The sequence below is a fragment of the Hippoglossus stenolepis genome, chromosome 5, assembly GCF_022539355.2.
Source record: "Hippoglossus stenolepis isolate QCI-W04-F060 chromosome 5, HSTE1.2, whole genome shotgun sequence".
NCBI lineage: Eukaryota > Metazoa > Chordata > Actinopteri > Pleuronectiformes > Pleuronectidae > Hippoglossus > Hippoglossus stenolepis.
This window is the reverse complement of record NC_061487.1, coordinates 12,675,846-12,698,970: the sequence shown is the minus strand read 5'-3', so window position 1 is coordinate 12,698,970 and position 23,125 is coordinate 12,675,846. Positions and strand designations below refer to the sequence as shown.

General features: G+C 41.8%; 1 protein-coding gene across 1 annotated transcript; it reads left to right on the top strand.

The window, feature by feature from the left end:
- The first annotated feature begins 2,035 nt into the window (after window positions 1-2,035).
- On the top strand, window positions 2,036-21,930 carry LOC118109011 (homeobox protein aristaless-like 4). The gene is made up of 4 exons (XM_035155794.2): window positions 2,036-2,746; window positions 11,018-11,331; window positions 18,409-18,537; window positions 19,259-21,930. The coding sequence occupies exons 1-4, from the start codon at window positions 2,398-2,400 to the stop codon at window positions 19,577-19,579; spliced, it is 1,113 nt and encodes a 370-aa protein (XP_035011685.1). The 5' UTR covers window positions 2,036-2,397; the 3' UTR covers window positions 19,580-21,930.
- Window positions 21,931-23,125: the final 1,195 nt, after the last annotated feature.

Genomic DNA, 23,125 nt, shown 5'->3' with positions numbered 1-23,125 from the left:
ACACATGATACAGACATGCAGACCAAAGCAGTCACAGTTTAAACACTTTTCATTAGGAAATTGACTGAAATGAAGCAGCATTGAAAACCAAAAAACACAGAATGATAGGTTTAATTTATACCATAAATAAAATATAAATATACATAATAAATACTACATATATAATAAATAAACAAATTGATAAATGGATAAATAATTCAATAAATGGATAATTAAATACATAGTTGGGTTTGGTGTGTGGTGTGTGCAGCCAAAATGGAATTCTTTTGCAGTGTGAATGGCTCTTTATTCAGGAGACATTATCTAATAAACTAGAAGAACAGAGACAGAAATCCTCATTAACAAATACCTGCACAGTCAGAGAGGAACCGCTGCTGAAAGAGACACACCGAGCACAGAACACGTGCACATGGGTCGAAAACCCATTGTTTTTCTTTTCGACTTTTCTTTTTTAAATGAGCAATTTAACTTTCAAATAACAATGTGACCTCGTTACAGCGAGAAACTTAATAGATGCTAAAAGATTATTGCTTTTGGGAGGAGGGCCTTTTGGACTACGAGTCAAAAACCCGCCACAGCTTGTGACTTTTAATCGCTTGTGGTTCTAGACTTTTATTTTGTATTTTCATGTAAGCAGCCATGAGGCCTCCTGATCCTGACCGAGCTGCAGTGCAGATGTGGTTCACATCGTGTTGTGTAACTGCGACAAGACATGACTTCAGACCTTCGTGATTAAACGGAAAGAAAGAAAAAGAAAGAAACAAGCTTTTGATTATTTTCGTACACAAACAACAGTGAGACTACTAGTATCACCGCTAACTACGTACTACAGCTATCATTACTATGATAATAATAATAATTATCATCATTATATATTATTATTAAATTATTGTTATTGACCTGTCCAGGATGCACGCGGCCTATGTCAGCAAGGATTGGCTCCAGCGAACCTCAAGACGATAAGCGGTATAACATACGGGGGTAATTATAATAATGATAATAAGAATATATATGATATTAAATATATGGCCTTGTAAATAAATCAGAATTAGTGTTATCAGAATTAAAATGATATATTTGCCTCATTTGTTCAGACTTATCGGATTTCATGAAGGCCCATCTTGTTTCTTGAAACTCTCTTTGGAGTTTTTATAGCCACAGACGAGCAGAATTACTGACGTGGCGTCGTTTCTGGTTTTTTTTTTTACCAGATTGGCAAAGCGCACGAGGCCAAGCGTCTCAATGAGCATCATAGGTTTAATGGCTCCTAATTAATTAAATGTTATCTTTTCAAACTGAGGGCCTGGCACAGTTTTTTTTTTGTTGCCGTGATGGGGCTTTAATTCTCCAATCATTACATGTGGCAGACTCCTCACATCACAAGGGCCTCTTAAACAAATACACACATAGACAAATATTTGTTTAATATTCATGCTTGGCTCTCTTTACGCGCGCTAAATGCCTGGCCTGATCCGTGCGTAATATTTACACATTATGGTTCCTCTTTTGCGCAAGTGGGAATCTAAGAAATCCCAAATGAGATTTTTCTATTAAGGTAGACCCTGTCCCCTTTTAAATCACTACAGCTAACTTTTGTTCTGAAATGCTTTAAGATATGATTATGTCAAGATTTAAATTTAATGTAAAGTGTCTGTGGGTTCCTTGAAACGCTATACAAATCAATTTTTTTATTATTATTATTATTATTATTATTATTATTATTATTATTATTATTATTATTATTATTATTATTATTATTATTATTATTATAATAGTGTGACTCCCATGTTAGAGATGGAAAAAAGGCTTAAAAGTTAGATATGAATAGAGTTGTTTCAAAGTGAGGAGTTATGTGATGTTCAGTGGTGCAGCAGCAGGAATCAAAGCTGTTATATTCATCCTCTTATTGCATTAATGTCATGTGTTGTGTCTCCCGCGTGTTCACCAAAAAAAGCTTCCCCCTCCTCCTCCTCCATGAGCTTGACCTCCCATTTCTACTGGCTGCATAAGGCAGGAGCTCAGTGTGGGCCTGTACTTCACATGTGTGCGCAGGAGCCTGAAGGTCGGGCTGTGAGGTGTGTGTGTGTGGGTGTGTGTGAGAGTGAGTGTGTGTGTGAGAGAGAGGCTACTGAGGCGGCATCAGCTTGAGCAAGGCATTTTCTCTTTACCCCGACAAACCTTCAGGGGGCTTTTAGCATTTGTTCAGTCTGCAGTCTCTGGAAAACATCTGATTCATTTTTCTAACCAGTCCCAGATGCGCCAGTGTGAGCGTGTGTGTGCATGAAGCGCGCGTCACCGTGAGTCTGCGGGAGAAGATCTGTGACGGAGGGAGGGAGAAGAGGAGAAGAAGAACAGTGTGGATTTTTTCAGCCCCCGTAATATCACTTTTTTTTAAGTATGAACGCAGATACGTGCGTCTCATACTGCGATATGACATCGATGGATTCATATTATAGCACAGCCACCGCTGCGCAAGGTAGGGAGCACCAGGCCAACAACCCGTTCAGGACTTTCCCGAGCGCAGAGAGCAAGTACAGCCCCACGTTCATCCCGGGCAAAGGGCAGGGGTACGGGGAGAAGTCCCGGAGCCCCTTCCAGTCGGAGTGCCAGTCGCTGGATGGCACGGAGGAGGGCACCTTCAGCAAGTACCAGCTCTTCATGCAGCGGCCGAGCTGCAAGACTCCGCCCGAAGGCAGCAAGCTGCACCCGGACAGCGCGCACAACGGGACGCTCATTCCCTGCTACGGTGAGTGCGCACGCAAGAGAGAAGGGCGCGCATATAGTGTGACTGTGCGAGGCAACATGTTGGCCCCGAGGTTTGACGGAAATGCAAGACAAGAGGGGATGTTTGTAGGCGATGGTGGAAAGTTACTGTAATGTCAAACACAGCGTGTGAGGAACAGAGGGAGAGGGAGAGTGAGGGAGAGAGGGAGAGAGGGAGAGAGGGGAGCCTTTCTCTACTTTCACTCAACAGATCTGTGTGTGTTTCTACTATTAATTCATAATTTAACTGTGCGGAGTAGGTACTTGTTACTAGTGTGATATGTGCAATGTGAGCAAACAGGAGAAAATACTTTTAATATGTGAACGCAGGCTACATCCTACTTTTTTTGGTATGGGAGTATATTTGAGATAAAATGATAGAACTACAAATAATACAGATTTTAATCATTAACCCTGCATGAGTCAATTTGATTTTTGCAGTTTGCAAGATATACAGTTCAAGTACTGAGTCCATTCCATGAATTTCCTTTATGCAGAGTCTTCGCTCTGACTGAGATTTGATGAAGATAATAGGACTTGGGTTTAATTTATTTTGTGTTTATTGACCTAATGACATTAACAGACTACAAGTCCCCGTTTTCACCAACCACATCCTTGCATTTATAATTTCCTCCCGCAGCATCTGTGTCACAAATCTCACATGACCCACAACCGCAGCGTTTTATTTTCAGTTATTTTCTGCATAAATAACCGCTGACAAATACATGTCATCAATTTTAAATATAAAAATTATTCAAATATTTCCTAGGCCTACATGTCACCGAGGCACGTCTGCAAACACACACGCGCACAAACGGAAAATCTCACTCTGGTCAAAATGAAGAAAGTCAGCTGGACTACATTAATTTAACACTACTTCCTTTATTTTGATTGATTTTATTTGTTGTAAATTATTTTCAACACAAGTAGGCCTACGTCTTTCATAACAAACAGAAGAACTGAATGACAACTGGCGCAGCGTTTAGGCCACGATCTCACCATGTGGGAACCAGAATAAAATGTCCATTCAGATATAGATTTAAACATTTTGTTTTCAGATTCTGACAAATATCAATAATCAGAAAATTAAACTGTGCGTCTGTACGGAGTCTCAGGACAATTCGTTGCGCTGTAAAATAGTTTAAAATAAGCAGACATTTTACTGTCCTGTTTATGAGACATTAAAAGCTTTAAAATAAAATACTAAAAACCTTCTTACGGGCAAAAGGACCTGATGAGTGGGACAACAGGTCAAAATAGCACGATCCCTTAAATATAATAATGAACAAAATATAATATACTGCCATTACATTTTGATTGGTTACTTGGTTACAAAATGAAAATATATTTTGTTTAGCGATCAGACCCGTTGGCGCCTGTATATTTCCAGTCCAGATGTTTATCATGCCGTTACAGAGGAAAACATCTGTTATGATCATGGCTGAAATTTAAGCGTCATGATCGAAACGTATGCAGCAGCAACCTTTGACATGATTTGCGCATTGGAAGTAAACATAAAAAAACAAAATTAAAGACACTAAATGCGTAATAGTGATTAAGTTACTTTAAGGTGTAATAAATCAAATTGAACTTCTCTTAGTCCTGCTCAGTGGGACCAATTAAGACAGTTAACTATTTTTTTGTGCAGTAGTCCCAACCACACTTTGCCAAAACACATCCATAAAGTGCAAACTAATGTGTTTTCCTGAGAAACAACCAGAGTCACTTTTTATTTTCACACACTTTTTTTCAGCACTATATGCCTCCAACAGTGTGCAGCACCCCCTGCACTGAAGTGAACTGATCTGGCAAGTGCATTGACAGAACCGTTTAAACACCATCATTAAATGCGACATGTCTCCCTTGAGGAGAGCTCTGCAATGTTATTATTGAAAATGTTGCAGCCAGATGAAGGCATCATGGCTCTGGGGAGGATACTTTGGGGTCTCGCCAAAGCCTCAGGCGTCAACAGGCTTGTGCTGTTATGTGTGGTCCTCAACGGGAGATATATTGCTCAATGCTGATGGTTTATCTCCGCACCATGATGACAAAAGTCCTCTCAAGTCCTTGGGGAGGTTTTCTGTGTGGCAACTTCAGCTATATAAACTCATGCAGAATTCTATAAAATGTTTTGTCTGTATGTGGCATTCAGAGGTTGTCAAAGGTCAAAAAGTGACAAAAAAAATGTATCACTCAAATGTATCTCTTTGTAAAAATACTCAAACATTTTATGAATGTTAATATTTGCAATTAATAGGCCATGAACATTTTTGCAGCGGAGGTAGAGATGTAGATTTACCGCACGGACACTGTTGATATGAATGTGAAATATACATACTTTTAAACCAGGACACTTCCAAACATTTTGGAAAATTATTTCTAATCACTTTATTCACTGGTGAGTGTCAACTAAGATGATCAAAATCTAAGAGCTTGAACGTGATTCTAAAATTCATACTCAGATATTCTATTTAACGCTCAGGAGGCTGTTCTGTAAGGTCAAGGTTGTGCATAACCAACTAAAATGGAAAATCATCTCTGAAAGAGTAAATCCACATATTCCTGCACAGTAGTTACTCCGCCTGGCAGGTCTGTTCATTTAAGTGCACGCTCATGGGCGAGACTGTCCCACAGCGAGGACAGGGACGGATGGAGCCACCTACCTGCTCACACAAGCCATGAATGAAATAAAAACCCCGGAGGTGATCGAGCGCTGAGGAATGCAGGTCAGCACTGCGGGAGAGGTCTGCATTAATCTAAGGCAGATGTGCATTACTGGCTCCTATATAGTTATTATTCATACTCCCCAAACATCAGATCTGCAAAGCTACACAGAGTCCCTGAGATGACAAAGTGGGACTGGTTTACATAACCCTGTCTCAACAATACCTTGTGCAAACAAGCAAAGAGTCAGAAATGGACGTGGAGATTGGGTAATGATTTGAGAGGCTTTGGGGTTTCTGGGAAGGCCGCACACGTGTGGGAATGACTGTTTACATGCATGTACTTTACTGAACTCTGTGACTTTGAGATGCACTGCATACACTGTTGCATCCACTATCTTTGCAATCATCGCATTTTCTTTATGAAGGGAGCTCAAATCTGAAAAACCCTAGTGTTTATGGGCCTGTGGTCGATCCTGAGGTTGAGTTCTGCGTTTGTTGATACACAAAGGAAGCATTTGTGGTCATACTGGTACTTTCTAAAGGCGGTTTGTGCCTCATCATCATTGTCCTTTTTAGAAAATGACCATTTAAAGAAAATTACGCAGTTATAAAATACAGCTTGTCAGTGTTTATACTCTCGAGCAGACGCCTCCTCCTTTCCAGTCGGATATCGAAGCATCCTGTGATATGTAAAACATTTTTTCTCAGCATATGAAAACCAAAACAAGAACCCCCAAAAAAGTCCTGGCACCGTTTAAAAAGCATCCTGTCAAAATACATTGCTCTAAGTACATGTTAAAAGGCTCGGGGAAGTGATTTCACCGGATATGCATGCGCTGATGAGTAACACATTGGGTCCATGTTAACAATAAGCAAATGCTAAAGTGACACCTGTGATCGTGCCGGCGTGTGTCTGTGAAAGCAGAATGAATTAGAATACACAATAAGTCAATGGTTGAGAGCATGGATTCCTGACTTGTTAAAAAACCTAATGGCTGAAATAAATGTGTGACTCAGGAGGTGAAGCAGCAGCACTTTTCCTGCCATGAAAGGGGGAAAAAAAAAAGTTTTGTCTAATGAGGACTTTTCATTACCTACATAATGATCTTCTCTCATGCTGTTGTGCAGCGAACACGGCAGGTCTTGGCCTTTTACCTACAGCCGCCTCGCTCGGGGAAGGTGCCTCCGCAAAGCCTAAAGTAAATGTCAGATCTGTGCTTTCGCCTAATCAATAATGAGAGGGGAATTGGTCCATTCATCCAATCAGAGCAGGCACGTAACATTAGACTCCGCCTCCTACAGCAACGGCATCTCTGGACTCTGGCCATTATGATGCAGTAGATCATTGCATTAGAGAATAGGCTACACTCAGCAAGTACTTTTACTTTTAAGTATATTTAAAAGCAAAACCTTACTTACTTTTATTCAAGAAACATTAATGTGCTACTTTTACTTGAGAAGCCTTTTATCTTTTTATCTGTGCTTTTACTGGTTGGTAATGGTTGAATTTAAACATTTGTAAGAGATCTTGAATAATGCAAATGTGACCACACATTTCTATGTTATTGTCATAAAAAAAGAGGAAAGCTTATTGACTGAAATGTAAACACAAGAAAGTCAAAATATTGGACATTACAGAACTGGTATTATATGTCATGATCTCTTTAGGTCCATGATTAACAATAAGACTCATTTTGCTTTGATATATATTTTCTAAAATAAAAGCCAGGAGGGGTTTTATTTTCAGGGTGTTTAGCCAGAAGAAGGACGATCCAGTGAAGAGCCGTGGAGACAGTGTCCAGGCCTGACACTGTCTCCACTGTGTCATTGAGTGACACTGCTGCACCACAAACTTTCTTTATGCAGCTCAATGATTAGAAAGAGGCAAAGCTACTACATGAAAATGTGATAACAGTGTGATTGACAGTATAAATTTGATGGTGGAATGTATTTCAGACCTTCAGTAGACAGGGAGAGGTTACAGAGGATCATTTATAATCACATGTGATTCTAATTCCCTCCTTTAAGGATTCTTTTATTACTTAATGTTTCTCTTCCAACCAAAACTTCCAACACAAAATACAATCAAAACATTGAAAAGGTTAGAATAATAACTTAACTTTGTCTTGACCTTGAGCGGTCAGTGCGTTTGACTGTGTAGCGATTCGCTGCATTTCGCCAAACAGGCACTTTTATAATAAAATTCTATCAAGGTGTTATTTTAACATTAAGAAGAAAACCTGTGTACTTCCTCCACTTATACACTCCAAGAAAATAACACACACAAACTATTCCTGTGGTGTTTGATATGAGACAGAGACAGCCACAGCCCAAGGTATTATGACAGTAGTGAGGTCATGATCGTGTCAATTTATCAGGAGCTGAGGCTGAGCAGAAAGATTTTTCACTTTCCCAGGGAATCTGCATTCCTGCGTGAGCCGCTGACATAGATCTCTCCTCGGGAACATCTGGGAGCCTCCCTTCCACCGAGGAGACAACAGTCAACATCAGGACTGCGCCGCATGTGGAAAAATCCAGCCGTGAAGCAGCAGTGAATGCAGAAGGAATAGTCACCTGTTGACGGCCAAAGCTGATGGAATATCGGACTTTATTTGGTCCATATAGAGGTGTGATGAGCGGAGAACCATATAGTCGCAGACTGCTATCAGCTCCGAGACTGCGTTTTAGAGCACTCTGTTTAAAAGCATTCCCTTCCCTATTTAGTGTTTGGTCATTAACCCTTCCCCAGGTTACTAATTTATAGTGTTTCTTTTATTTGGCTTCACTTGACCCTCCCCGTCCTATTCCATAAAAACTGAGAGGGTGCCCTGTTGCTTTACAACTAGTTAAATTACACTTTGATGTTTTCTCTCCGTTTTCAGCGGTGATTAAATTGCTGACCCTAGTAAACATCTGACCTCAGCTAACTGAAGAGGTCTGCAGCTTGTCACCCAGTCATTCTGGCAAATTGCGGGATCAGCCGGCGATATGCGGAGCAATCACATATATGTTGGTGAATCCTGAAACAGTCGGAAAACACATTCCCCCGAAAGCCAAAAGAACCTAGAGCCAACGCAGTGGAATCTTGGCTCCAGAAAGAAAGCATTGTGCGATGGCAGCGTTCTGCAGAACAGCGTGCAGAAGAGACAGCTAAGCATGCGGGAATACTTGAAGATGTTTGTGGTGAACAATTGCCTGACAGAGAGAAGAGAGATGAGTTTGGAGTATGAGACAGAGAAAAGATATCGTTTGAAGTGGAACTGTTGCAATCAATGCAGATTCCAGTCTAAGCTTTTTCCAGGCTCTATGCTAAGCTAGGCTAACTGGCTGCTCCGGTAGGTTCACATTTACTGTACAGACAATAAGGTTTTTAATTCTTGTTAAGAAAGCAAATAGGTATATTTTCTTACTCCTTGGAGGTAGAACTGCTTGTCTGGTGCCAAAGTAAATGTTGGCGATATAGTCCTGAAAAACGTCAAACAGCTCCATCTTTCCATCCCCTCACCCCTGCACACAGCTGGGCTCTCTAACAGGATATGTGCCTTGCTCAGGGGCATGATTGCATATTCTCTGACTGATGCGAATGCCAAACAGAAAACCTGGAGTTGACCTGTCTTACTTCTTAACGCTGCATCCACGCTCCTGCCCAGGGCTAGAATAATAAAATATTGCACAGTTCTTGAGTGTAGGAGGCCAGTGCAGGGGTTGGTGATGTCAGAACATCTGCCTGCGCGCCGAGACTATAAGAGGGTCTGACAGGTGGGCCACAGCAATATGAGGTCATGAACTCCAGCTGGGCAAGCTGTGTTGTTCCATTAGCGTCTCGATTGGGGCAAGATGGAGCCAGAGAGCAGGGGAGGGCTGCTGCAGTTTTCGAGGGGATGACGATTGACAGCTCATTGTGGGACACTCTAGCCAAAGGCGTACTAATCCATGAAAACAAACATGCATGTGGAGACAGCCACCGCCTAGCTTCATCACTCCCAAACTATTCAGTCGTCTTACTAACCACTAAAACACTTGGCTCAGAGAGTCACCAGTGCCACACGGTGTCAACTCTCTGTCAGCCAACGCACTGGGCTTCAGAGAGTGACAGTATTCATTACTGACATCACTCGTGACAAGAATGGAAAGTGACAAAGTAAAATGCACGCACATTAGCACAAAACTATTAAGTTAATCATGCTCAACTTGATCTACCTCAGAGAAAAATGTTGCAGGACCGAAATAACGCTGGTGTTGCACAAGACTCACAAATCTGTTTATGTGGAGGAGACCATTATGCGCTGGTTTCGAACCAATACAGTTGGGACAGGGCGAGCTCCCCGTGCCCACTGGCAGGAAAGGCAAACAGAGAGTCTGACAGAGTGCGCTGTTCTCACTGGCCCGCAACCAGAGCCCCTTCAGCTTATTTATTCACACGGTTGTTTGTTTATTGAAGGAGAAGGGACAGCTTTCTTCATCTCCTGAAAGGAAACAAAAAAGCTGCCGTTTCGCTGACAGGAACAGAGCGTGGTCTGTCACAAAATGGACGCTCGCGAAATTGAAGGTGACAAACACAATGTTGTTTACATGTGAGGGGCAAGGCTGCGGGGGGAAGCGTGGTCGCCCCCCGCACACAAGGCCCACCATACACGGCGTCGAGACGGAGCAGGTTTCGCGTGGCTCGGATTTCATGTGGCGTGATTGAGAGATGAGAGGGAGAGGCCTGCTAAGGTTGTGTCAGGGGTCACGCCAATGTGTAGTGACATAGCTTTCAAACAGAAAAAGACATTTCTTCTTTGTGACTGTGAGACTCGCTGCATGCAGACAAGGCCTGTGAGCCTCAGAGTAAAACATCACAGAGGTGATGTAAGCCTAAAGTAAATGTCATTTCATGTGGATGTGGTAACGTGATGATGAGCAGACACGCTCCCTGACGTTAATGTGAGGCACCATGGTTTTTATTCAGCCACATGTAAAGAAAGTTTTGCTTTGCTGAATATCCCCATTATACATTAGCAACTACAGGACTATGTGTCTTTATTTGTTCAGCTCTAAAATAGTTAGAAAGTTGATAAAAATAGGTTGTTTGAAAGTAATAATATAGAGTAAGAATATGATTATATGATTAAATCCTTATATAAGAATATATATATTAATAAACAACTGTGATGGTTCTTTACATTTTTCATGCTTAATGTTGAAATTATACTTCAGCTGAAACCTAAATTTTGATTTACTTTAACTTAAAAATCTATGGGCCCCGCATGCAGAGGTTTGACTCCTCCTCCAATGGTTGTGGGTTCGATTCTGTCTCGGCCCTTTGCTGTCTTTCCTCACACTCTCTCCCTATTTCACACATTGCAATCGTGTCAATAAGGGTGAAATGCCTGAAAAAAAAATTTTTTTTAAATAGAATTGACAAGGATTTTTTGGGGAGTTTCATCAATTCATATACAATAACACAAAAATATCATACAAATACTTTCAAACGTATAAATGGATCCTCATGTGTAAAATTGGTGGAGTGCACCTTTAAAAGAACACAATATGATTGATTGTAATCTTGTTTCTTTGTGGCCCTTTGTTAAATTCAATAAATGCAGGTAAAGACAACAGCGGCCTGACAGAGTCCGAGTTGCCCCAGAACGTGGACCCTCCTGGGATGGAAGGCAGCTACCTGAACCTGAAGGAGCCTGGCGTGAAGGGACCGAGCGAGCGGCCGGGCTCGGACCTCTCCAGCCCCATGGACAAAAGTGAGGCTGAAAGTAACAAAGGCAAGAAGAGGCGCAATCGCACCACCTTCACCAGCTACCAGCTGGAGGAGCTGGAGAAAGTCTTCCAGAAGACACATTACCCAGATGTTTATGCCCGTGAGCAGCTGGCACTGAGGACGGACCTGACGGAGGCTCGTGTGCAGGTGAGGACACCAAGTGTAACACCGGCAAAAAACTTTCTATGCATTGACATGGAACATGTCCTTAAATTCATTTAAAATCAGTGTTAAACAATGTTGTATGATGTGGATATGGTTTGGTTGGTTTAGGGACAAAATTGTCTCGGTGAAGTAAGCAAGAGAGTTTGGGGGGGTTAAGGTTAGATTTGGGTTAAAATAGATGGGTTTGTTCAAGGTAACGAAACATAGTGGTTTGGGTCAAAATTAGAGGAGCTTTGGTGTCATGTTTACAATAATACTTACGTGGATATGGTTTGGGAATAATTTTAATCTTGTTAAAAGAGTCAATTATGTGTTTGAAACAGGAAACAAACATCAATTTCCAATGTTTTGTCAACCCATTGATTAACCCCAACCTCCTTCGTACACAGACGGACTAAAATCCTTTTTTTCTCACGTCAAAATGACCAGGGCCGCTTTGTCACTTGAACATGAACGTATGTTGTTTTGAGGCACTTCCTGAAATGACTGATGCTGTGGTTCCAGCTTGGGAAGCCTCCATGAGATTGAGCTGTATTGTGTGAGGGCGGTCGTCCATGTTTGCATGCTAATAACCACTCAGGGAACTGAGAAAAAGGGCTGGGAGAGTTAAGACTGGCATGTTGACAAAGATTGTTGGGAACAGCAGACAGCAAGGCCTATTGTTCTGAATCTCTCTTTCTGCCTGCCAGTTTTAGATCAGAGTGGGATGGGTGGGACTAAGGGAATACTCTGCACTTAGCTCTTACATGCTGCAGGCTCTGCAAGAAGGTCAGAGGCCAAGGGTTTCTCCCCAGCACTACCGTGTTCAAACTACTTCACCGCACAACACTGGAGGCAGGGAGGGAAAACACATGGAAAAAAAGCTAAGAAAAGTCATCAAAGCTATTTGGCAAGGATATAAAAAACACTTTGAGATGCCAGTTTCAATTTCCATACATAGTGCAAGACACAGTCAGGGACAGAGAACCTGGCCGGGTCCTTGTGGTGGTACAGTAAAATAAGTATATTGATGTTGCGTTCACACAGACCCATCTATTCCCCAGATGAATATAATTAACTTCCTCATCTGACAGGCACACAACAGACTCTGTTGAGTCACTGTGGGGTTTGACCCGTACTTCTAAAATCAGGCCCGAAATATGCGTGCAATCAAGACTAAACCCCACAATTTCAACTGAAGGTCCATCAAGACAAAGTCCAGGGATATCCAATTGTTGAATACCAAGGGGCACTCGAAGCTTGGCAAGCGACCGGAGAATCCTTTTCATCTCAGAGAGAACAGCTATTCAAATCCAGAATACAGATGTTTTCTGCCAAAATGCCAGTGTCAAGGTCCTACAGTTTCCTCCTCAGTTTGAAGATGAATGTCTTCATAAACTAGGCGGCAGTTTTCCATAATCAAATCTGCGACTTTTGCTGCCACCAGTTTATTTAGTACAATTTGCTCTCAACCTCAGACTTGAACTTCACCACACTGCCTACTTTTTTTTTTTATGGAGGAGGAGGAGGAGGTTGTGTGTGAGATTGACTGCTGAAGCAGTCTATCAATTGCCGTGGTCGTGGATGACAGAGATGAGGTGCGACGGCTGAACTTCAAAGCTGCGTTTGGAGTTGTGCACTTTGCCCTCCCTCTCTCCCTCTTCCTCTCTCCCTGCCTGCTGGCTCTGGAGCATAAATAAAGCTCTTTAATGGCTCTGTAAGCTGCCTTTTGCTGTCAACGTCTTTAGCAATTACTGTATCACCGCCAAGCACATTGAGCTCCAAAGGCACTGAGCCACCTTCATTGCAGATGTTGGCGAAATAAAATAAACAAGGCTATGTAAGCGTTTGCACTTGGTAGATATCGTGCATTTCACTATCATACAGTAAATATATAAAATGGGTCATTGTGCATTTTGAGAAACAATAAAATGAATTTGCGATAATGGTGACGCTCCTGTAACACCTCAAGCCTTCCTCTTTGACAAACGTAGAAACGTTATAGGTTGGGGAATAGGAGACACGGAGCAGCAAAGGACACATCTGACTTCATAATGTTCCCTGAATGATCTTCCTGCCAAACTATTTGGCTTGAGTCTCATTCCTTCTGCCATTCAAAGGCAAAGCAAACGCTCTGTGAAACATGACACACTCAGTACGCAGAAACAACGACAAGGGGCATGTAAGTGTTCAGACCTTGTTTGCCTGTTTATAAAAAGGAGTGTCCACATTAGAAATTATCAGTTAGTGACTAACTTTTAATTTAGTTAATAACATAGTATGTAAATGTGTGTTTTCTGTGTGTATCCTTTGTGTGCGTGTGTGAATGTGTGTGTGTGTGTGTGTGTGTGTGTGTGTGTGTGTGTGTGTGTGTGTGTGTGTGTGTGTGTGCGCCTGCTCTTGTCTACACGCCTCCGAAAGGTCAGAGGGGTTAGCTGCGGAAAGCCAAGGGCTTAGGCGTCAGGAAATTAAACATGAAATGAAAACAAGCTCCAGTTTGAACATTCTCCCATCTCACTTTCCAATATCCCCACTTCCCCTCGCTGACTTAAAAGGAAGGAGGGAGGAGAGCGACACGGAGAGGGGTCGACGGCGGGGGATGGGGGTGCTGGAGTGGGAGAGGAGAGGCTGAGCTTCAACCGAGGGGAGGGAGAGAACGACAAAGAGATTAAGATGAGGGGAGGAGGGAAGGGGAGTTATTTCGATCCATCACAATTAAGATGACGGCTCCGTAACTGATAAAACTTCATATGTTAAACTGATAGTGGAGCTTTGAAATACATGAACAGTATTAATCTTACAGACTTTAACCTCAGCCACAGCCTGAGCCATCAAAGTCGTAATAATACAATTTATAAATAGTATATACAATCTGTGAAAATTATCTACTAGCAGTGTATTTCCAGAATCATAAAACTTACAGGTAATGATCTGTATAAAAGTATTACATCAGCCATAAAAAAAAAATCAACTTGTACCTGTATTACCTAATTTAGGTTATTGGTCTTTTTGCTCTTGTAAAACAGCCATATATACCAATAAAACTTATTGACTTGTATTGCAACTTCCTTATAATATTTTGGATTTGGTTTATTCTGCACAACTTGAGCCAAGAGACCATGTTTTGATTAGAAGGAAGAGGTGCATCTTAAAAGTGTATTTTATGTGTAAATATTTTCATCCAGGTGGTTAGTATTTTTACCACCGCCAACGAGGTTATGGTTTCATTGTTTGTTTGTCTGTTCGTTAGCAGCATTACACAAAAACTACTGGACGGATTACCACAAATCTTGGTGGAAGGATGTGGTTTGGGTCCGGGAAGAACCCATTAAATTTTGGTTTTGGATCGAGGGGTGGACGCAGGAATGTATTATTTACTTTCTTTAACATTGCGAGATAGGGCGTTTTGACGTTTTAGTGAAATTATACAGAAATACTACAAAGATCTTGATGATAAACAAAAATTAGACACATTACCGGGGTCTAGTATCTATCTACAACCCACAGCTAAACTTAGTGCTAAATCTGTTCAATAAGAGTGTCAGAGGAAAGTACAAGTCAGTCATGTTAGGATGTTAGATGTGATAGAGGTGCTCTCAGTGTAGATGAGTCTTTAACAGGTTCTTGAACACCAGAGGACGTTCCTTGGAGAAACGCAGTGGTCGAGACAAAGCATTATTATATTTGATTGAGTTTAGCTCTGTAGACAAGTGTTGGTGAGTTGAGTTTGGAAGTGATAGTCGACAAGCAGTGAAGTGACATCAGTGGCACAATAAGGAGACAGATCCAGAATAGTCTGAAAAGGATAGTTGGTCAAGATGTTGGCTCCAACATTGACACCAAGGTTTCTCGCAGCATTGGTTCGAGGCAAGAAATGAAGAGGCCATTTTGATGTTGAGATACATGAGGGCAAAAATTCGGGGTCTAATATCAACCTCTGCCCAATCAAACTGTGTCATGTCTGGATACCTAACCTATACCTGTCCATATGCTTTACACGGGTATACAAAAGGTCAAGCCTTGAGGATTACGTTTGGAAAACCTGTGATGTTTTGGGTTAACAAAACCAAAGAGCCACTAAATTTAAGACATGACAAACTTTAAAACAATAATAGACCCCAAATCCTGAGGGGAATATAACGGACTGCACCTCCTATCCTTCCCCCTCCAAACATATGATATAATTAAAAGGGCAACGACCCCTCACCTTGACGTTGAGGTTCGGTCACAACCCAAGATATCCGTTTACCTCTTGGCCAGGATGAGCTGTCCTCTAATCTCGCCAGCTGACCCAAAGAATGTCGGAGTCAGATGACATTTCTTTACGTCACCTTCTTGCAAAAACACACGCAGCAGCTATATGTAGGCGATCATAGGACGCCATATATGGTCTTCTCTTTGAAAATGAACCAGCCAGTTACTGGGTGAAAGACAAGCATGAGGTTATGAGATCATATACGTGTGGAGATCAAATCTTTGTGTGACAGCTTGTGTTTGTCACTACACTGTCGTACTCAGATAGAAATGGTCAGTGAGAAATCTGAGGAGGGGGGATTTGAAGAGGTTGACTGAGGCAAAATTGCATGTCATGGACTGTGAAAACCACAAGCTGATTGGGCTGGGAATCAACCCACAATCCAAGTTCAAACCCCTGTGTCAAGGCAGGATCGCTCTCTCTTCTCTCTTTGAAGAAGTTTCCCCCTTCCCTCTCGGGAGGATAAGATTCAGACAACTAACAAATAGATACAGATAAACATGTGGAGAGTCCCAGATTCCCACTCTACTCGGCTATTCTCCTGCATGGAGATGTGAGAAAATTATCTTTTAAAAAATACGGATCAACAGACATCACAACTTTCCATGGCTGGGAAAGAAAAGAAAGGAAGAGAGAAAACAAAAGACAAGAGGGATAAGTGAGGTGGCAATTGGGTTAACCTGGCATGGTGGTTAGGGAAGGTAGGGTTGGTAGGTTATTTCTGATGTACCTTATCTTATTTGGAGAAATCTTAACATGCAAATAGACAACAATAAATAAAGTAGTCTGCAAACAAAAGGAAAAAAAACGGTGTCTGTTAACCAATCAATTAATTCGGACTGGATGATATGATAGGTTGGCATACCTGTCTGTCACTAACCAACCTGTCAGCATGAGTGCAACCTGCCCCACCCACAAAATAAACAAACATATTTTCAAAGACATCCATTAAAGTAACTGTGAGCATTGTCAGGGATTGTTCTGTGCCACTGTAAGTGCTATGAATGTAAATGTGTATGGCGGAGATCGCAACACTACCAAAGTACCATATAATACCAAAATCAGACCGACTGTGGGCGCAGACAGAAAATGGTTGAGTCCAGCCCTGTCATCACTCTGCACACGATGACATAGGCCTTGTGAGGCTAACAGCCCAAATCTGTTTTGTGGTATCCAGACTGTATCTAAGTTGATTTTAAAGAGCGTTGATGGCAGTGAAAGAAAAAAAACAAACATGAAATGAGATTTTTGCTGATAAGATTCAAGCCACATTTGGAGGTGGTCTCACCGTCTCAGTGAGTTTATTCAGACAAAACCAATTGATCGTTTTTTTCTATAAATAATCAGATGACAAATATTCATTAATGTCACAAGTTGACAATTTGAATGTCTTAAGTCCAAACCTCAAAGGGATTTAAACTATTTTCGTTAAAGACTGAATAAATCAGAAATGATTCACATTCAGGAACAGAGGAAAACCTCTAACCATTTAATTCTGGCTTATTATCTTTAAATAACGTGTTCAGCAATTTACATGTTTTTTTAATTACTGACTGACAAATGGTTTCAACCTCAATCTACTGTACATAAAACCTGTGTGAGCAGACATGTTTGTGCTATTACGCAGTTTAGAAGCCCGGCCAGGAAATGTTTAACCAATTATTAAAAGATGTGAAAGTGAAGGGAAAAAAATAAATGGCTCATGTTAAAGGATAATTACGATAATTATGTTCTACAAGGTGTAAACGTCTAGTCAGTCTGTGGCTGTTATATTAACACAAACAATGACTCAAATGCTAATTGTTTTGTTTTTTATCTGATCAATATTTACAGATTTTTATGATCTTAAAATTGTTTACAATCTGGAGATAAAAAAAAGAGGAAAGAAACCTCAAAAAGTGTAAGAAGAAATCCCTTCCACGATGGACAGACATAAAACTGATGTGTATTTAAGAGTACAACAATAGTATATAGAGTATCCTGTATTATTGAATGAAACAGCATTGACAGTTAATACAGATAATATTAAAATTACTCCTGTGGATTCTTCTAAAACTTACTTTGTTGCTCTCTCTTTCACAACCCTCTTCCACTCTTCGGTCCTGCTTTCCTCCTGTGCCGTCCACAGGGAGAGGTGGCCTTAGTAGCCTGCACTTTGTCTGTCAGCAGGATTCTACCTTTTCTACAAAGTGCCACGTCTCTCAATCTCAAATGACCCAGAAACTCCTAACTCATACACTACGTAAACAATACTGAATAAACCCATAGATCGAGAGGTAGAAAAAAAAAAATCATATTCTTAAGTTGAACTTGAGTTTCATGGATGAAACAGAGGGATTCCCCGATGCATCCCTCTGTGCTGACATGTGGGGGAGAGCACACCTTTTTCTCTGTGTGATTTATGAACGGCTACAGGCCCAGATGTGGATCTGTCGACGCTGGCAGCCTGAAGGGAGGCAGACGCCCGCGTTTCAAAGGGAGGAGCTGAAACGCGCAGCACCAGGGGAGACTCACCACTTTCACATCAATAGGCCCGTGTGGACGGCACTTTAAAGACACGTCAAGTCTTAAAACCCCGGCCTGGACTTTCATGTGCTCCAGAATTTATTTGCTCCACTATCTTCATTTTATGTGGTTCAGTCTCTCAGTCTTGCTGAACAGAGAGGAAGGCCCCGGTTAGTGAAAAGGCACCGGGGGGGTTCTACTGTGTGGGACTTGAAAGCTAAAAGAGATATTTATTCATGTTAAGATGGCGTTTGAGTTTTGTTTAGTAGTGGCTGGTGTGTATTTTGAGGTATTTCCCTCATGGACTGTTTTCTTTGCAGGTGTGGTTTCAGAATCGCAGAGCCAAGTGGAGGAAGAGGGAACGTTTCGGCCAGATGCAACAGGTCCGCACACACTTCTCCACCGCTTACGAGCTGCCTCTACTGACTCGGCCTGAGAACTATGCACAGGTAAAAAAAAATCTTTGCGAGCCCAGATCCAAACTGCACCGATTCACACGGGTTTTTAGTATGTGCTGACATGAGACAAGACAGACTGCAGAATAAATACAGTACATTTTTGAGGCTGCTGTCCATGGATACAATTATCCCACAATGCAATGCACAAAGGCGATGGAGGAGCTGCGCACAGATGGAAAAAATTAGAATAAATCATGGATGGTGAGGAAAATACTCCCCCTAAAATCGTGGAAAAACAAAAAAAAAAACATATTAACCGAGGAAAAAACATTTTGATGTGTCAAGTTCACTAGGCCGAAGTTTCCCAAAGTCACAGTTTGATTCACATCCAACATCACACGTTGTGTATCCTGTTACGATACTGTTTAGTGTTGACATAAAAACAGAATACTATGACACTTAATGTGTTGTAAATATTACGGAGAATTAGGATGTAGTGTGAATTTGGGACTAACCACAGGATGGAAATTATGAGAACCTTGTTTGCTTTACTGCGTAAATTTCGATTAATCGTTTTGTGTTCACGTTAGAAATGTCATCAACAAAACACTTTCTTGCAGTGAATTCTCCGGACTTTTTCATGTTGAATTCTCCACAGCAACTGACATGTGTTCTCAAATACAGCCCTTCTGGAATATCTTAGGAGAATATCTGTAGTTCAGTGCATGTCTGCAAGCAACTTTATTCTCATTCTGTCGCTCTCGTCCTCCAGATCCAGAACCCTTCATGGATCGGGAGCAGCAGTGGAGCGTCCCCAGTGCCCGGCTGCGTCGTGCCTTGTGACTCTGTCCCATCCTGCATGCCCCCTCACCCTCACGGCCCCGGAGGCGTCTCCGACTTCCTTGGCGTGTCCAGTCCTGGAAGCAGCCACATGGGACAGACGCATATGGGCAGCCTGTTTGGGGGTCCCGGGATGGGCGGGGGAATCAATGGCTATGATCTCAATGTTGATCCAGACCGCAAGTCCTCCAGCATAGCTGCGCTGCGTATGAAGGCCAAGGAACACAGTGCAGCCATCTCCTGGGCCACATGATGTCCCAGCCCAGCTCCACCCTGCCCCCACTGGGCCCCCTTCTCCGGAGCAGCCGCGGGCCAGCGCTGCGAGGGAGGAGGGACTTTTCCTGAGAGCACTAATGATAACACAGGTCAAATGAACAGGGAGAGACTGTGGAGATAACAGAGGCCATTACAGCGGCCACAGCAACCAAGATAACAACTGTGACAATCAGCAGATGCTGAGAGAAGCTCAGAGATGTGACTGAGACGAAGATGGTAGTTGGACGTTCATTCTTGATTCCTTTATCTCTCAGGTCTCATTGGGTTTATTCCCTGATAAACTGGGTACGATTCACATAGGTTTAAGTAAAATAGGTAATATAAGATACATGGTTTACAAAATACCTTGATGCAGGAACTCAAACCAGCCGTATCGTACAGTATTCTCATTTACAGAGTTAAGCTTGATTCATACTATTTACTTCATTTAGCTTAATTTTTTTTATTCCATCCATCCTGTCCCACTCACATCATTTGTGTTGTTTGTGCAACTGCCTCTCAAAACTCATCTCACATAATGTGTAAATTAGTATTTACATTTTAAAAGCCATTTAAGAAAATAAGGTAACTCAATGAGACTCAATATTTATTTCTTTTCTGTCACTTTCCAGTGCAAACCGTCCATCAAAGCAAAAACAATATTTGGTTATAAAAGGTTAATTTGGTCTTTGCCTGCTGTGGGTGGTTTACGCCCCTTCAAACTAAGACAGAGGCTGAATGCAATAAGTGAACAGAGTCTAATTGAGCAAGAGCAGACGTGGCCTGTGCCAGGTTAGTCTGGGAGGAGGGCAGACACTGGATTGGCAGCAATTTCAAACCAGTGTGTCATTTCCTCCCCCAGGTCTGCCTCCACAGGCTCCCCCTGCGAGGCTCAGGCCTCAGGTTACAGGAAGCAGTGTGTGACCACTGGCAGACAGGGCGCAGCAACACACAGCAGCAGCCGTCAACACCAACTAACCGCGCCAACTTCCAGCCGACGGCAATAGATACACGTAATTAGCATCAGACTGAGCTGTCCTGCCCTGTGAACACCACAGTGTACACGGTGAAGACAAGCTGCACACGAGCTGTAATAATCAACTCACCGTTAGACGTGCGCTCAGCAGAGACGACTCCCGGACTCGTCGCTCGCTCACGCAATCCGTCCCGTGCCAGAGACAGGCCGAATCAGTGGCCCTCATCGTTCCAGAGGAGCGTTCTGTAACGTTTAGGTAATGTGGAGACATTAGAGCTGGACGACAGGAATGCGGTGAGTGTGTCCAGTGATTGCAGGGGTGTCTGTGTGTGTGTTACCCTGCTGGAATAAGTTTGTCACCAGAGCTGGGCTGCAGGCTGAGGCCAGAGCCAGGCTTCATCAGCTCTTTTGGCTGATCCCTCGATGACGCCCGCAGGGCCACAGATCCGTTTTCTTTTCCCCTGTGTGGATGATGGCAGGAAGGTCTGGCTCAATGCTGGTTGATCATTGCAACATATGAGTGACCGTTACAGCCCTCCTACCAGAGAGTAGGACTGCAACCAACAAGCAGTTTCAGTATAGATTTTTCTACATTATACATCATTCTTCATTATTTTCTGGATTAGGCGAATGAAATGAATGAAAATGAGCCACGAGTTCATTCAGTTTAGGAAAAGTAATTTGAGTTAATTCAGATTTTGTTGAATGTGAGGGGTGAAAGTCAAAAGCATCCTTCACAAGTTCAGGATAAAAACAGGATGTAGTGAAAATAAATGTAAAATAAATGTGTATGACTTCTCACTGGTCCTCCCTCAAGGCTCCACTCCTCTGCAGCTCCGTCCGTGTTGATACTACTGAAATAAATTGAAATCCATGGTTATGATGTCGTATTGTGTGAACGTGAACAAAATAAATGATATTGTTCTTTTTGCTTGTACATTTTTTTTGCTTATTTGTCAAATAAAGAACCTCCAGAGATAAGCCGCTGAAGTATTACAGTAATATTGCCAAGACGTGTAAAATTATGTTCTGCGTGTTTTTCTGAAGAGTTGCTCTGGCCTTTTTCCGAGGTTGAAATTTCTTTCTAATTTTCTTATTGCTTCACGCAGCTTTTTTGTATATTAATCAAGTATTTCTACTTCTGATTGTGTCTTTATATAATGTGCTGTTGCAATAAGTTATTGCACTTAAAGTTAGTTTTTTGTTTTCTACTTGGGAATGGGACCGCAGTGTTTTTCCATTCGTCTCCCAAGTCCGTCCACATTTAGCACCAAGAACAGCATCACTGAGATCTGTTTGAGGTGTCGACCATTTGTTTGTACAGATAAGTAACTCGCTGTTTCTGTTGATGATGGTTTTGAAGTGACTTTGAAATAAATGAATCTTTAATGGTTAAATGAGTTCGGATACTTTCTTCTTTAAAAAGGTCCCCAATGAAACTCTAACTCTAACTGATGGGGTCGAGCAGCATCGCAGTTGATAAAGATCGAGTTTTCTATTCCTGAGCTTTTCATTTAGCAATTTTTAATCAATCAATGACAGTTATTGAGTTGTCTGCAGCTGTCAATCTCATCTGATTAAACCACACCCACAAAGCAGACTATATTATAATCCTTACATAATACTCAATAGTTATTCTGCCAAGGAGGTTATATTTCGTCTGCGTTTATTTGTTACGCTGTTTGTTGGTAAAACTACAACAGATTTACATGAAATTTACATTTAAACACATTTAATGTTGATGCAGATCTGAATCAGGGGGCGGATCCAGGAATTTTTTTCCGTTGATTTCTCAGAGAATAATTCATGGATCTGGATAAAAACAATCAGCCATGTTTGGGGGACTGATTTTTATGACTGAGTGCATTTTGGTGCAGATCAAAAAAAAAAATCTGGATCTAATGAATTTAAATGTGGTTCTACTGAGTGCCATTCTAGTTTACTATGTAGTGACATTAAGCCGATATTTCGCAGATGTATGATCGTCAATTTGCATAATTATTAAGAATCATCGCTTACAAATGGGGTATCACAGAATATAACTTACACTTTTATGTAAAGCATTATCATTCTAAGGCTGCAGGAATGAATCTTCTAATAAGCATGTAATAAGTTAAGAAAGAATATTCAGATAAGATAAACTAAACTAATCCTTATAAATGCTTCAAGGTTTCAATAGTGACCTACAACTTTACATAATCTAATCCTATAAACTGCTAAGTACAGAATAAGACCAGTGAAGACACACACACCCACCCACACCCAGAATAAATGACATAAAGGACTTGATAGAAAACCTTCATTGGCCAGGGGGGTGGTGTGGTGGGGGGCCTGTTGAACATGGATGATATGTGATCGCATTCTTTTTCTCGCATCAGCAGCTTCCAGATGGGATGCTCTGCCCGAGCCATTAGGCCCAAAGTTAAGCCTAATAGTTTGAATGGGCCCTAAATACCTCCAGGTGGTCTCTGGCTAACGGCCTAGCAATGGTTGTGGTGAGGGAAAGCTGTCATGCAACACAATGTGCAACATCATTCTCCACAGATGTTCCTGGTTTTTGCAATACAA